Source organism: Mya arenaria, chromosome 3, assembly GCF_026914265.1.
Source record: "Mya arenaria isolate MELC-2E11 chromosome 3, ASM2691426v1".
Taxonomy (NCBI): Eukaryota; Metazoa; Mollusca; class Bivalvia; order Myida; family Myidae; genus Mya; species Mya arenaria.
Genome location: NC_069124.1, coordinates 29,700,781 through 29,716,289, shown reverse-complemented (window position 1 = coordinate 29,716,289; position 15,509 = coordinate 29,700,781). Strand labels below are relative to the sequence as shown.

At 34.0% G+C, this 15,509-nt stretch overlaps 1 protein-coding gene across 4 annotated transcripts in view; it reads right to left on the bottom strand.

The window, feature by feature from the left end:
* Positions 1 to 1,004: 1,004 nt before the first annotated feature.
* Positions 1,005 to 15,509, bottom strand: part of LOC128227727 (inositol polyphosphate-4-phosphatase type I A-like) — a 34,429-nt gene continuing 19,924 nt past the window's right edge. For all 4 annotated transcript variants that reach the window (XM_052938511.1, XM_052938514.1, XM_052938515.1 and 1 more), the window contains exons 15-26: positions 14,973 to 15,109; positions 13,580 to 13,720; positions 12,535 to 12,774; positions 11,562 to 11,759; positions 11,011 to 11,079; positions 9,340 to 9,581; positions 8,387 to 8,422; positions 7,716 to 7,856; positions 6,230 to 6,333; positions 5,307 to 5,410; positions 4,544 to 4,698; positions 1,005 to 4,338 (exon numbers count right to left, since the gene is read on the bottom strand). In XM_052938511.1, the coding sequence (XP_052794471.1) occupies positions 4,206 to 4,338; positions 4,544 to 4,698; positions 5,307 to 5,410; positions 6,230 to 6,333; positions 7,716 to 7,856; positions 8,387 to 8,422; positions 9,340 to 9,581; positions 11,011 to 11,079; positions 11,562 to 11,759; positions 12,535 to 12,774; positions 13,580 to 13,720; positions 14,973 to 15,109 (1,700 nt within the window). In that variant the 3' untranslated portion in view covers positions 1,005 to 4,205. The remainder of the gene's footprint in view (positions 4,339 to 4,543; positions 4,699 to 5,306; positions 5,411 to 6,229; positions 6,334 to 7,715; positions 7,857 to 8,386; positions 8,423 to 9,339; positions 9,582 to 11,010; positions 11,080 to 11,561; positions 11,760 to 12,534; positions 12,775 to 13,579; positions 13,721 to 14,972; positions 15,110 to 15,509) is intronic.

Here is a 15,509-nt window from a genome sequence, read left to right as displayed (position 1 = left end):
TCATCTGATCCAGTACAAACTACCAGTATTCAATGATCAAAACAGAATAAAACAAAAGTACCGCTGGAAGCGATGGATGCTCCCCAAACGCCCATTTTCTATGAAAAGGCAGAAATTCTACAATGTGCTGATAGAAAGTGAATGGTTGTAGAAATATTATACAAAAGTTGAAAAATTCAGAACATGGAAGGATATGGGCAGGTTTGAGAATGAATTTCAAAGTAAATTTCAAGCAATGAAAGCCACAAATATCAGTTGAATAGGACAGTGCATGATAGCACGAATATGGATTTTATAAAACATTTTTAATCCCTTAAGTACATTCCAAAATATGGCCAGGACAAGCACCAATTATGGAAAATATTAGGTTATGGGGATTTTACTAAATACATATTCAGGGCATGACCTGGGGGGGCCGTGGATACAATTGACTGGTGCATTACAGACACACTCATACTTAAATTTTCACATAAAAAAAGAATTCTCGCTAAAGCTTGAATTGAACTCGGTCCGTCTGATCACTACAAGTTTTAAACCAGTCACTTAGACCACTCATCTGCAGAAAGTCACATGACAGTAAAGGGTTATTGAAGTGTATTTAATTATAACATGTCATTGGAAAAAGACTTGTCTCCTTTGCCTCATGCATATTCATATAAAGAAGATTTTTCTCAGTAAATTTTCCTGTGGAGACAACTGACAGTACAGGGTTATTCAAGAGTATTTGAATGTAACATGAGATTTCAAAAAAAGAGATGTCTCCCCTGCCTCATGCATATTCATATAAACAAGATCTTTAAGTCATTTTTCCCATGGTATGTTTGAAGTGTAACAGAAGAAAGTACTGTGGTTGCCGACGATGGCCTTTAAACATGCTTCGGTCAGTTCAATGTTCGTGGGCTGACTGGTCAGTCATTAAAATGCAAATAGGCTCTAAGTGGTCTGTACTATTTCTTAAATAATGATAGAGCAGGGAAAAAGATCAAGGAAATACATTTTAAGCTTCATGTTTATTTCAATATTGCACATTGTAAACTAGATTAGTCAATATCAATACACTTCATTAAAAACACAGTATACATAAATATTCCATAATAACTTACAATTTTGCAATTTCGCAAAAAGTAAATAATCATGTAAAATCTCACATGGAAAATGTAGCTTAAACGCATTTACTATATGTAATATATATTCTCGTGCAAAAATGCATTAACATATTGATATTTTAAACAAATTTTAAACAGGCACTAGTGTTAAAAATATTTTTAAAAATGTAAATCAATTACCTACCCAAACATGAAGCTGAAATACTATTTATTTATCAGTCAATAACATATTTTACATGGGTTGGGTATGGCATCATATGTCATAAAATTTACTTATCTTCTATATATAAAAACAGCAAAGCCCAATTTCAATATTTTACTACAGTTTAGAAGTCATCTTGAGATAAGATTTGATTTGTCATAGATTTGATATTGTACCATGAACTTCTACATCTTCGGTGAGGGAAAACCCCCTGGAATTTTGATCTATTCGCTGGTCAGGACATTAGAAAAGAGAGGGCTATTTTGTGACTTTTCATGTCTTTCCCCTTATGTGCTAAAGAGTAATAATATAACATTATATAATTTACAATAAATCATTAACCATTTGGCAGCAAAGAAACCAGCTAAGAATCTCCTTTTATGTGATACAAGAAAAAAAAATGAATCCTGAAAATCTACACATATTTTCAGTAAGATTGCTATTAATTAATTGCTAGATCTTCATCCCCGCCCACCAAGTCGTTTTTTCCACTGCCCCTTAGATATTTTTGACTCAAATAAAAATGTTAAGCCAGGGTCTGTATTTGCGTATCTATTGGTACAGTCTGAGAAAGGCGGTTATTCATACCAGTCATTGTCCATGTAAATATTCACATGTAATAAAGGAGAACTATTACAGTGGTGTTCTTGGTTTGTCTAAAAAACACATGTTTATGGTCCCTTATGCAATAATGAAAAGCATGTACACATATTCAACGATAAAAGAGTCATTTAAGAAAAAAAAAAAATGAAACGTCACCCCCTACCATTTAAACAAAAAAAAAAAGGATGAAATTCTAGCAATTAATTTATATTGCCCTTATATACCAAGGAGCATTACGTCACCTTAGTGCAATAACTCAATAACTACATATAGAAATAGAAGCAGATATTGAGTTCTTGCACTAAGGTTATTATTTACTTCTTTGCTGAATGAATAGTTAGTGAACAATATCATGATGCACAATTCAATATTATATAATATAAATCAATATTAATTTATATAAATCAATATTAATTTAAATAAATCAACAGGAATGTTTCCATGAATGGTGTAACATTGCACATGCACATAATGTGATCTGTAGAGTGACATATCTTTTTTCTACCATAATAAAATTCTAAAATACATGGTACATGTGATTAAGAAAAATGCGTAATAAATTAAGTTAAAATTTGTCACCTTGGTGCAAGAAGTCAATAAGTGCAGCGAATTTTAATGGCACTTTTAGCACATAGGTGATTACATTAATAAACTATTTACTTCGTGATACAACTACCGGGTATGCTATGAAGTGAATAATTTAATATCAGTAAAAAAACACATTTATCTTTAAATGCGGTCATTTTCAGACTGATATTCTGTATACATTATTTTTCATTTTTAAAGACTTTATAGAATAAAATATAGACATTGTGCAATTTGATTATATTTTCTACTGTTTAACATGTATTTCAATCAATGAATCAAATACTTTAAAACATGTTTTTGTTCAGTCCTGATATCAAATATGGCAATTTTCCCAGTAAATTTCGAACTGGAAAAATACTCAAAAACTGTGAAAGACACATGTGTGGTAAGTGATGTTATACATCAATAAGTAAGATTCAATGCATTTAACACAGCGATATCAGTTTTATAAAAGTTCAAGACAATTTTATTTTTTCTTGCAATTGTATCCTCCGTTGTCTAGTCCCTTAAAGTTTATTGCATTGGCCACAATTCATGTTAAATAAAAAGCATGTTCAATAAAAAGCCTGTAAATGTAAAAGTTTGTTCTCTATCCTCAAAATTAATATAAACAAAATTATTCATCAACTGACCGACCGACACTTTATTTACTTGGGTCGTGGGAGGGAAAACACTGGCTTGGTAGTACTAGAGATGCTTCTCAACAACTGATAAGTCTGCTCATGCACATGTTATTTATCAATTGAACAAATGTGCCTTTTCTACGATATATTTTTATAAAAAACACAGCAATATTTCTCCAACGAGGAGAAATGCCATTACCCCCCCCCCCCCCCCCCCCCACCTAAAATACCTTATAGATAAAGTTATTGCAGATTGTATTTTTGTTTATTGTTTGTACCACTAATCATCATATTCATGTTTTGTACCTATTGTTTGTAAATTTTGTTTAAACTATTATCGGACATGAAAATACCAATTTGCAGTTGTTCAAGGCTAAAATAACCATATTCTTAATAGAATTTTCATTAATTGTTCCATTGTTTTTCTCCACACATAAAGCACTTTAAAATTATATCAATGTAATATTGGGTCACTAAGTATCCAGAGTTCACATCATTGTAAATTGGATATGGCACCCTATATAATTTGCGAAACAAGGGGCGAAGTTGAATAACTTAGATAAACAAGATTTATGCCTGTCAGAAAGATGGAAAGTTTTCACTTTTTCCAATCTATATCATAATCTTTATTTCAGAATACCATTATCCATCTGGCAAAGGTTGAAGGGCAATAACTGCAACAAACTTTAGTAAGAGTTATGGAACATGTTTTGATATAAATGCATTATTGTTTGTATTTTAGTTGAACTTTGTTACACCTGGATGTTGCCACAAGCGTCATAAGGACAACGCTGCAAGTGATGTTAAGTCTGGGTACAAGAGTCCAAGAGTAGAATCTAAGTGTTGTGATTGGACTACAAAAATACAGGAGTTGACCAATAGACTGAATGGAATTACTGAGACGTGTCTAAGGTTAAGGATAAGTATCGCATTGAATATTATCCCTGTTCACCACTATGATTACATCTCATTTGTACATTTGTCATTGCAGGTGTTTATTGCTGATGTTCATTGCTGATGTTATATCTATACAATGCTGCAAATGACACCAAATGGTTACATCTGTTTATTGCCACAGGGGGGTTACGTCTGTACATTCCCGTAAGTGCCGTTTGGAGGTCGGTATTGTTTTGGGAAGGACAGGAGTTGCAGGCTGTTGAAGGCGTACTTCCGCAAACCAACATTTTTGAACGTATTCTCTCGTCTAACGCCCTCACTGTAACAAAGAAGATCCATAGAAAAGGCTGAAGGTGAATTCTGCTAACAAACAACATGAAGAAAAATAACCGGAATTTTGTGACTTGAATATGTCACCTGCTTGCATCACCCTTTTGTTTCTATTAAAATTCCGACAATTCTAAATTATTGGGAGGATTGATCAGGTTAACATAAACATAATGATAAAATACAGCAGTTCTTACCTACGGAAGCAGTCAAGGGACTGCATGAACACATGTGAGGCAAGATTGTGATCCCTTTGGAGAATTTGTACTTGTTCAAGTGTGACAGCCATAGCTGTGCGATCCTTCGCGCTCTTACAACATGTGATTCGCACACCATGCAATTTTCTGCAAAGCTGTAATACAAATAATGATTGAATGTTAGTTTACAACTGAAGTTCATGTCCCTAGGTCAAGCCATTTTCAAGTTATTGAGAGGATACTGTTTTCAGAAGACACTTGAATGTGACCTTGACCTTTGACCTACTAATCCCAAAATCACTAGTCATTTGCTGGTTAAGTGCAACATATCACTTAAGTTTCATTGTCCTAGGTCAACAGAACAATGCCATCAACAATATATATAATATGTACATACTCTCCTTACAGTTGGGAACAATCAGATGCTCAATATTTATTTCTGTGAAACATACATGCTATTATTATTAGTTTTATATTTGTACAAGATACATGTATATATTTCATATACATATGATCCCAGTTGTGGGTTCAACTATTTTTTGGAAGCAATTTCTTTAATAATTGATGATTATTGACATGGTGATTGCACAACTTTGATCCTTCCAGTTGTAATATGGTTGACTATATAAAATCCCAGCCTAAAATGCAATAATATGCAAGGCTTGTTTTGGTGATTTTTCGCAAAATTTTACATATTTATATTTTAAGGGCTCAAAGAGTCTTTTTGAATTTGCCTGGCTTAAAAAATATTATACAGACTTACCTCAGCAGCCAGGTGCAGTATTTCAACATTCTTGCTCTTCTTTGTGTAGACGTTTGTGTGCAGCTGTTGAACCAGACTCGGAATGCTGCCCACACTATTTGCTCCTGCAGTAAAACAGAAAAATTGATCACTTTTCCAAGATTCAGTAAATTTGATCACTTTTCCAAGATTCATAAAAAATGATCAATACCCAAAGAATCAATTATTTTGATTCCCTCAGATTTATTGAAAATAGAACAATGGGAGATAACAGCTGCAAAAAAATAATGTAAATACGGACACATTTGAAATTTCTAAATATTTTTCAATGAATATCTGAACACATCTAAAACAGGTATAATTTAACTTAAATTGAATCAAGGTGACTGTGAATATAATTTGGTGATTGATGTATTTGTGCTTGGAAAACTTGTTGGGTGTGACTAGGAGGTAGTGGGTTAGATCCCCACAGGACAAAGTTTCTAAGCCTAACAAAAAGGACAAAGAACTGAGGAAATTGACTCAAAAGTGTTCATATCACCTTTGAGCTCCCTTCACAATGTTAATAAAATAAATACTAGTAAGTTTAAGCCAACATTAAAATTTGATTGCAAAACTGTATACTTTGTCCAAATTTGTTGAAAGACCATATTGATTTTGCCTTGGACAACTGTAGACTTGGTCTAACTTGCATTGCTGTAGCTTCATAAGTAGGTCAAAAGGTCATATCAAGGTCATCCAAGAAAAGACTAAAAATATTTAGGGAGAGGCTCACCAAAGTATGATTTGCGAGAAGTTTCATGAAACTGGCCTAGAAGTTTCAAAGATGCTGTTAACAGATGGAAAACAGATGTAGAATGGAGAGTGATTATGAGCTAAGCTAATAAACACTATGTCACCCTTTATTAGGAAAGAAATAATTACAAAAGGATTCTAGCATTTACCTGAAGATTTGTCCATGAACTTGTCTTTATACTCTTCCACGTAATTATGCAGACGGCCAAAGCTCTCCTCATTGGCTTTATCTTGTAAACTGGTATTGCCAAATCTGCTCAGACATTTTAACATGAGTTAAGATTAAGATAAACATAAAAACTTGCTGAATTATCAAATTTGCCATAATCCTGATTATATGTTTCCAGTTATAATATATCGCAGGACTTGATTTCATTCTGATTCATTTTATGCTGCTATTTAATCAACAGCCAAAAAAATGGATTTCAGAAACCAAGACTAAACAATAATTTGATATGAACGCATAAATTATCATTAATGTTAAATGTTATGCACCATAAGCACTTTGTCTGAAACATGTGAAAGATTGAATACAGATGATTCAAAAACTGATTTTAAATAAAACAAAAATATCATACTTTGAACTGAAGTTTCATGGTCCTAAGTCAAGCCATTCTCAATTATTTTTTTTGTGGAAAAAAGTTTTCATGAGGTTGTTCTACATGACCTTGAGCTTCACCCTACTAGACCCATAAACACTGTGGTATGCTGTAGAAGGTTCAGCTACCACTGAAGTTTCATGGTCCTATGTTAAATAGTTTAAGGGCAAAGTTTTCTTACAACTGTTGATCGTGACTTTAACCTACTGATTTTTACTATTGGGGGATTGATTGATATCATGCCCAAAACAGAGGTCATTCAAGTAAAGGGCAATCTTTAACTGAAGTTTCATAATGATAGGTCAAATCATTCTCTACAGTTATTGTGAGGACAATGTTTTCATAAGACACTTTTCTTTTACCTTGACCTTCAATGGTCTGATCTCAAAATCAATAGGGTATGTTTGTTGGTCACAATAGTGTCATGGTTCTAGATGAAACAGTTGCAGAGATCTTGTGTGGACAAAGCTTTCATAATACTGTTGTCCATGAACTTGACCTTTGACTTACTAACCTAAAAAAATATGGTTATCAGCAGGTCAATGGAATTCTATATCTCATGGTCATACATCTAATAGTTCTCAAATTATTGTAAAAACAAAGTTTTTATAAGACAGTTGACTGCAACATTGATCTGTGACCTACTGATCTTAAACTCTATAGTAATTATCTGCTGGTCAATGGCAACATACCAATGAAGTTTCATGACCTTACATCAAACAAATATGGAGTTATTCTGTGAACAAAGTCATCATAATACCATTGACCATGACCATGACCTTTGACCTTCTGAAGTCAAGCCTTTCTCAAGTAATTGAGCGGACAAAAGTTTCATAAGACAGCTGACCATGACTTTTACCTACTGTTCTAAACATTAATAGGATTCATCTACAGGTCAAGGGCAGTCTACACTGAAGTTTCATGGTCCTATAGGACAAACCTTTTATATTTTCAGTCTTTAATATGAGATCATTGATGATAAGAAGTCAGTCAAACAACAAGCAGACAACATGCCTAAAACAATTACTGTACTTACCTCTCTGCTAGTGTACCCTGCTCATTGATGCCGATGTTGAAGAACAGAGGAATGAGCTTGATCTCTGAGCCTGACTTCAGGTTGGAAGGTAGCTGGTCAAACCCACTCTTGGGAATCGGGATCTCAATACACACATGGTGCCTATAATGGATTACAACTGTGCAAAACATATACCAGGTATCCCATTTAAGACAGGCAATAATATAAACATCCATCAGTCTACGAAAAACACACACAAGGAACAAAACTAACAAAATAAAATTTAAAATTGTCATTTTGCTGTATATTAATTTGTTTTAATTTTCTACTTTGTCAATGAGAAACATCTACATATTTGATCAATCTTCTTAAGTATCCAGTAACATACCCAGTATACTCAAAATCAGGAATAAAAAATCGAAGGCTAAGGGATGAAAACATATACCTGTAAGTTTTTACTCATTAAATTTGCCATAAAAACCTAGAAGTGGTGATCTCCTCCTTTTATGGTTTGTGTTCAGAAATATAATTCTTTATTTTGTAAAGCCTTAATCCTTAATACAACATCCTGGATCGAAATCCAGTACTAATAACCCTATTATAATTGATACAAATTAGACTGACATTGTTCCACCATATGGGAATAATTTGATGATCAACTTTTCATGATCAACAGTGATGTCAACACTTACCGACTCAGGTCTGGGTAATGGCACGCTCTCTTCAACCTGGAGAGAAATAAAAAGTTAATAACTTTAAAATGTCAATGGGTCCTTGTAAATTATAAGTCAATTATAGGTCAAGAAATCAGATAATGGCAGAGCTGAGAACAGTGCACAGCCAATCAGTAAACAGCCTGATCAGAGGCCTAAAACCCTGTACAAGAAAACAATCAATCAAAAGAGACAAGAAGTAGGCAACACTAAGAGGAGGAATTGCAAGATCATGAAGCAGAGTATGACACAACGTCAGAGAAACTTCACAATGACTCATTTGAAATGGGTGACTTGGTAGATGTTGGTCTCAAAAGTAAGAAGCAGCCACTCAAAGTTTATGTTACAGAAACAACTGCTGTAGTTTACACAAAGTGCAGACTAAAGTGCATGAAAAAAGTCTGGCCCAGTGATGTCTACAATTGACCAGACACAAAAACCCTTATAACTGATAATATCAAAACTGGAAGTTCCTGAACAAATAAATGAAAGGGGTCATATACGGTTCAGTACACAGGAAATAAGAAAGACAACAGAAGGTATTTGGAATTTATACAAACATCAAAACTACATGCAAAGATATTTAAAATAGGTTTAAACTGTTCAAGTCAATTTTGCAAGTCTTGGTTTGAAATGTGTTTGGTTGAATGTTCAGAACTGTGTTAAAGTTAACAACATTTTTAATCATTGTTAACATTCAAATTGTTACTGCTCTGGAAGTTTAATGGATACACATGTGATCTGCTGTATTTCTAACAAAATTTGAGACAACTATCTCAGCTGTTACCTGTACTTGTTTATTCTTAAATATGAGAGCACGTCATCAAATAGTCCACATTTAAAACATTACAACAATGTCTTTAGTAACCTTGTTGACTTTCATAATTATGAACATTTGACACAAAATAAAAGTGTCAAGTCTTTCTACGTACTGTTTGGCTACCAGCTCCACCTCCCTTCGAAGTTTTGTTTCCTGTACAAGCTTGAATGACACGGTTGACAGGTCATCAAGGGCAACAATCATATCTTCAAGCAGGGGAACGTCCTCACCGTGGCAACTGAGGAGCCCCTCGACCTGCACCAGACAACCGAGCCCAGCCAGCTGGGGAAACACGTGCGGGTGGTCAAGTAATGAGGTGACATGCAGCACGAGGCCAAACACCAAACTGCTCAACTGAAAGTGGCAACAGAATTACTTAAGCATTACCTTCACGCAGTAAGAATAAAAGACACTTATAAATTTGTACGAAATATTGACATATCTTAAAGCGCAATCTCACAGACAGATTGTTTTGACATATTTTTAAAGATGCACTCTAACTCCCACATAAGATTTACCACAATTAAAACTATTGTTTAAATATTCCAAAAAGGATGAATAAATGTAAAAAAAATAATGGTTCTAATGAAGGATGCCTATTTTAATTTGTAAAAAATGTGCATAAAACACGGTATTTCTCCCTTATGACACTATAGTAGATCATAGTAAATCTTTGAGCATTCACCAATCATTTAATATTTTTCTCTTTCAGCTATTAAATACACGGTTACAATCTATTTATCAGTAATTAATATTTTTCATGTATGCATTATTTAGCAAGTATTTAAAGGTTTATCAGTCAAAATTTTGGTTTGTTATACATGTGTATGTATTGATTTTGAATAAAAGTGTCACTTTAAAGTTTTGTCTCTGAATCAGCTGATTTTGGCATTTCTCCCTTTAATTCAGTCATATAAGATAACTCACAACAGTTAAAATCTGAATTGTGTGGTTTAGTGTCAAGTATTTATTTATCTTAAAGCACTAGTAATGCTTTTAGCCATAAAACATTAATTTTCACACGTAAATATGAAAAACTGTCATAAGATCTTTTGTTAACAGTCTCATGTCACTGGTTTTCAGACATTGACGCAAAAATTGACAAATTTCAAGACTACAATTAAAAAGGTTGTCAAAACAGTCAATCTATGAGAGTGCAGCTTTAACAACAGCTTATCATAATCAAGAGTTAAACTAAAGAAACAAAGATTGTAAGTTAAAGAAGTTCAACGTCAACTTACAAAATGCTTATAATTTGTGTGTGACATTTCTTGTTCCACTTTTTTTAAATTAAATATCTCATAATATTCTCATTATAAGGACGTTACCTTAATTAACTCACAGTTTAATTTTTTAAATCTAAGCATTTTTCTAAGAAAGAAATCTAAGATGCTTTTTGAATACCGACCCAGTTCAATAAAAGGCCAAGCAGTGGCTTTGAGTGTTAACATAACAAACAGTAAGTAATGTGCCCAGGGCTTAAGTCCTCGGGCCTCATTGACCTCAATGACATCACAGGGCTGTATGGGCCTCATTGACCTCAATGACATCACAGGGCTGTATGGGCCTCATTGACCTCAATGACATCACAGGGCTGTATGGGCCTCATTGACCTCAATGACATCACAGGGCTGTATGGGCCTCATTGACCTCAATGACATCACAGGGCTGTATGGGCCTCATTGACATCAATGACATCACAGGGCTGTATGGGCCTCATTGACCTCAATGACATCACAGGGGTGAATATATTAATCTTAAATTAAAACATATTTTCACTTACCGCCTGGGAAAACACTATATCTCTTCTGGTTTTGATTGTGTGCATAAGTTTGAGGTTATCTTTATGTTCCTGTAAATAACATACATGTGCTTCAATGGCAATATCATGTAAAAGCATCCAATACATAAGTCTATAGACGTAAATTATGAAAAATAGCTTTTCACTGAGTCATTCCAGTTTATAAATGTTAAAAAATAAAGCCTTTAGTTAACGTAGTTGGGAGTTTACTCAATTTCAACATCAAAAATGAAATATTTCCTAAATCTATTGAAATTTGGTCAAAATACTTTAGTAGTATTGCAATGGTATTAAATTGCTATACATTACTACTAATACAAACAATTCTTCAATAACAGTACATGTAACAAAACTTTCAAGCTAGAATTTCCTAATTGTTTTTTAATTTAAACCTGGATAGAATCTCAACATTTCGTTTGCAGGGATAACTCTAGTAAGCGATTTTGGCGACTTCTTGCATAAAAATTGTCTAATTCGTATTGAAAATACATAAATGCGAGATATTCTGGCATTTACCTTGTGTTCGGCCTTACCATGAGATCAAGGAAGGACATGAAGTGGGCGGCCTTCTCACAGCAGATCTCTATGAAGCTCTTGAGCTTGATGACAGCTGGGCTGATCTCCCCGAGCCACTTGGGGCGGTCCATGGGGCCGCTCTTGTTCTGTATGAGATCCTCCACCATGGTTGTGAGACATACAAGGGACGCCTCTGTGTTGACTCGAGTCATGTCCTGTGGAGTAAGGGAGTAAATCTTGGTAGTAGATTAAAACACATTCCAAATATTGTAGGTATCACTTCCATTCAAAAGTTCTCAAATTATAATGAAAGTAAATTCATTTGCTTGAACACTTGTTAAGGGAGGTAATTTTGAAACAATTGGTCACATGGTTATGGTTGTTGAAATGTGCACAAGTTCACACAGTATATAATCAGTAATAAATATTTAAATAAGCATTCACTTATTGCTCTATAAGCATGTGTGAACATAATATTATCAACTTTTTTCAAATCAAGGGAGGTAATTTTGGTAACAATGAGTTATGATATATTTACAACACGCAAATACACAACAGCATTTGTTTATAATTTTTCTGAAGTTAACAACATGTTTTAAAACATTGTTGTTAATTTTATTCAAATATAAACAAGTAATGCTGAAAGCTGTTTCAAATCTTGTTAAAAAACAGCAGATGTATCCATAAAACTTTTACACAGCAGTAACCATTTGAAAGTAAACAACGCTGACTTTAACAAAGTTGTTAACTTTAACAAAGTTCTGACCAATAGGCCCATTGTCATGTGTTGATCCTTCAAGTTACATTCAATATCTTAGGACACCATGTCAAAGACTGATGAACAGCAGACAGATTTTCCTGAAGGTTTTCTAGGCCTCTTTTCGGAAATCTGAATCAGACTATTTATTGGGATACTAAAACATAATCAGAATATCTTCTTTCATGCCTATAGCATAACCATCAAAATATCCTCATCTACATCTTCCTTACCCATGGTTCAATCGTAGGGCTCTTAATAAAGCAGCTACCAGTCCATTTCCACTTCAACTCTGGGGCCTCTGACTGTGTGGTCTTTCTCCCAAACCCTGGTGATCCAGTGGCCCGACTGTGAGGCCCCTCCTGTTTGCCACTTTGTTCTGACAGGGCCTCCATTTCCTCGTGCACATCTGCCAATTTGGCAGCAGTTTCCTGCAGGATTGGTTTCTCACAATTCTGTACCAGATCTTTAACCTATACACATGAAATACAGAATAAGGACTCAACAGAAATGTGAAATGTCAAGAAGTTTGTAATGTATCAAGCTGTAAGTGAAGTAAATAAATGCCACATCCTTAATAGTTTTATATCAATCAAAACAAAGCATAAAATATCTGTATCCTGCGGTATGTTTCCTTAATTTTCAATTAACCTTTTTGGGGAAAAGGTTCTTAATTTTCAATTTATGTCCCAATGTTTTATCTGTATTTTAAATTTTTTTTATCATAAATTCAAGCAGAATTGCCTTAACAGCTTATCCAGCGACCCCGGTTCAATTTCATCACACAAGTAACACATTATTATCTTAACATCTATTTCTAAGCAAAAAATCATTTTTTATTGAGAATAAAGGAGTAACTTATAATGCATGCCATACCTCCTTATTGGCCCAACGGCCAAGTGGCAGAAAGTACCAAAATATTTAGTAGACATTACACTTATAGAAAATATAGGTGTAGGAAATTGCCTCTGGGTGGGTAGAGATTAACTATCTGCCCCCGATTTCACGAAACTTCTTAAGCTTAACATGCTTAAGTAGCTTATTTCAATTAGCCCAATTACATACTTAAATTAAATTTTGATAATTTTTTATAGCAAATGGTTAATTGTGATTATCATAAACATAATTCCTATCTTAAGTATAAAAAATCAAAAATAAGTAAATGTTTAAATTATTAAAAAATAAAAAAATAGACAGCTTAGCTTAATCCTGTTATAAGGGACTTAAGAAGTTTCGAGAAATATGGACCTTGGATCTAGCCTATACTGCGCATGGTACCGTGTATTCGAGCTGTAGTGTAGCTGCCTGCAGACTATCACTGTCCCCTTGCAGAGCCTCCTGACACACTCGTTCACACAGAACAACAATCTCACTCTGCAGGCCTAGCAAGGTGTTCACTAATTGACATGCCCTCTTGACCTAGGGAAGAAAAGGTCAAAGATCAAACATGAGGTCAAAGGTCAAGTTTTAAAGAAAATAAATGCATTATATCTTATTTTTGCCTTTTTAGTGCTGTTGTCTAAGAAATCAATTTTACATAGTAACACTATTTAAGAAATATAATGACAGGCCATATGGCATTATAAAGCTCCGTCAGTCAGCCCTTGAAGGTGTATATGGACCGAAGCATTAGGTGAGATCCATCTACATCCTTATAATGCCATATGGCCAAGAGTGGTGTGTCATTTTCAGATCTTATACCTAACAGTTTATATCATCATACAATATTTCATTTTAATAATTTAGGGAAAAGGACCTCATTGCATTAAAGGGACTGACCAGTCAGCCCCATAACAATGAACAGACAAAAACTGGAGGGAGGACATAATATAATGCTAGAAGGTAAAAAGTTGTCTTTACTATTTCTTATATCATACGGCACTTTATAGCTTGGAACTCAAATGGAAAGTTTTTTCCACAATAAAAATAATTTGATCTTTTAAAACTCACCTCCACGGTATCACATAACTAATATTCAGCAAAATTAGTATGCGCTCACTTTCTTATCATAAAGCCAGCCAAAAAATGATGACAATTATTCTATATAAAGGAAAGCTAAAGAGTAAGGTGGCAAATATTCTGTTTACAGACAGACTGGTACTTATATAAGTAAAATAGAAACATAATTATGTAAGATGCGATTTAAACAATAAAATTCACCATTGGCATTGCTTAAAGGGACTGCGAGATAGTCCAAAGATTTGCAAATACAGTATTTTCTCAAAACAAGCCTAGGATTCTCAATGCAAGCTAGTAGGAAGCTGAAAAAAGGAAACATTTTACATGATAAATTATAAATGAAACAATTTGAAAATTATGTTGCCGTCTCATCTGCGTTTTCCTGTTTAAAAATAGCGCATAATGGTTTCCCAGTTTAAATCATATCTATTTTTGAGTACAGTTAATAATAATTTTGTACTTAATTGGATTTATGTGGAAGACAACCCATATAAGTTTCAATTTCAGAAAATGCTTAAAAACTGAGAAAGATGCTTGTGTCATTAGTGACGTGATACATCAGTAGGTAAGATTCAATATGTTGTACACGAGGATGTCCGTAATATGTCATTTTATGACAATTTTCTTTTTTTCTTGCAATTGTAACATCTGGTGTCTAGTCCCTTTAAATTCTTAGCTTATTTCAATACTTGCACAGAGTCCCACTATTTACCTTTGTAACCTTACTTAAGGTCCCCTCGGCTGTGTAGCCTTCTTGCAGTTTCTGTAGCAACTGAGTTAACCCCCCTGCTCGAAACTTTCGTGCATGAGCCACAAATGCACCGACTGTAATCGTATCATAGCAACCAACTGCAGAAGAAAATAGTATAAAACTATGATAACATGTTATTATAGAGTAAACTTGGGTAATATTGGACCCTTTCCCACATTTAGTTAATTCCCTGTGTAACATCACCGAGCACTATAGCATACCTCGGTTATAAAAATGTCTTAAATGAGTTCTTTAAATTGTTGCCTTGTGTATTTATGTTTAAGACTGCGTCAGAGTCCTTAATCATAATTCATGAAAAGTTGAACCTTGAACACATAAATGATATAACAGCAATTCATTTGAATTAAATGCAAGCACAAGTTACGTAACTTAATGCACACCTCGCTTTAGCCAAGCTGCAATGGTGATGACATTGCAAAGGCAATTCTTACCTATGTCTCCCTTCTTTTTCTTTGGAATATCCAGCTTAACAAGTGC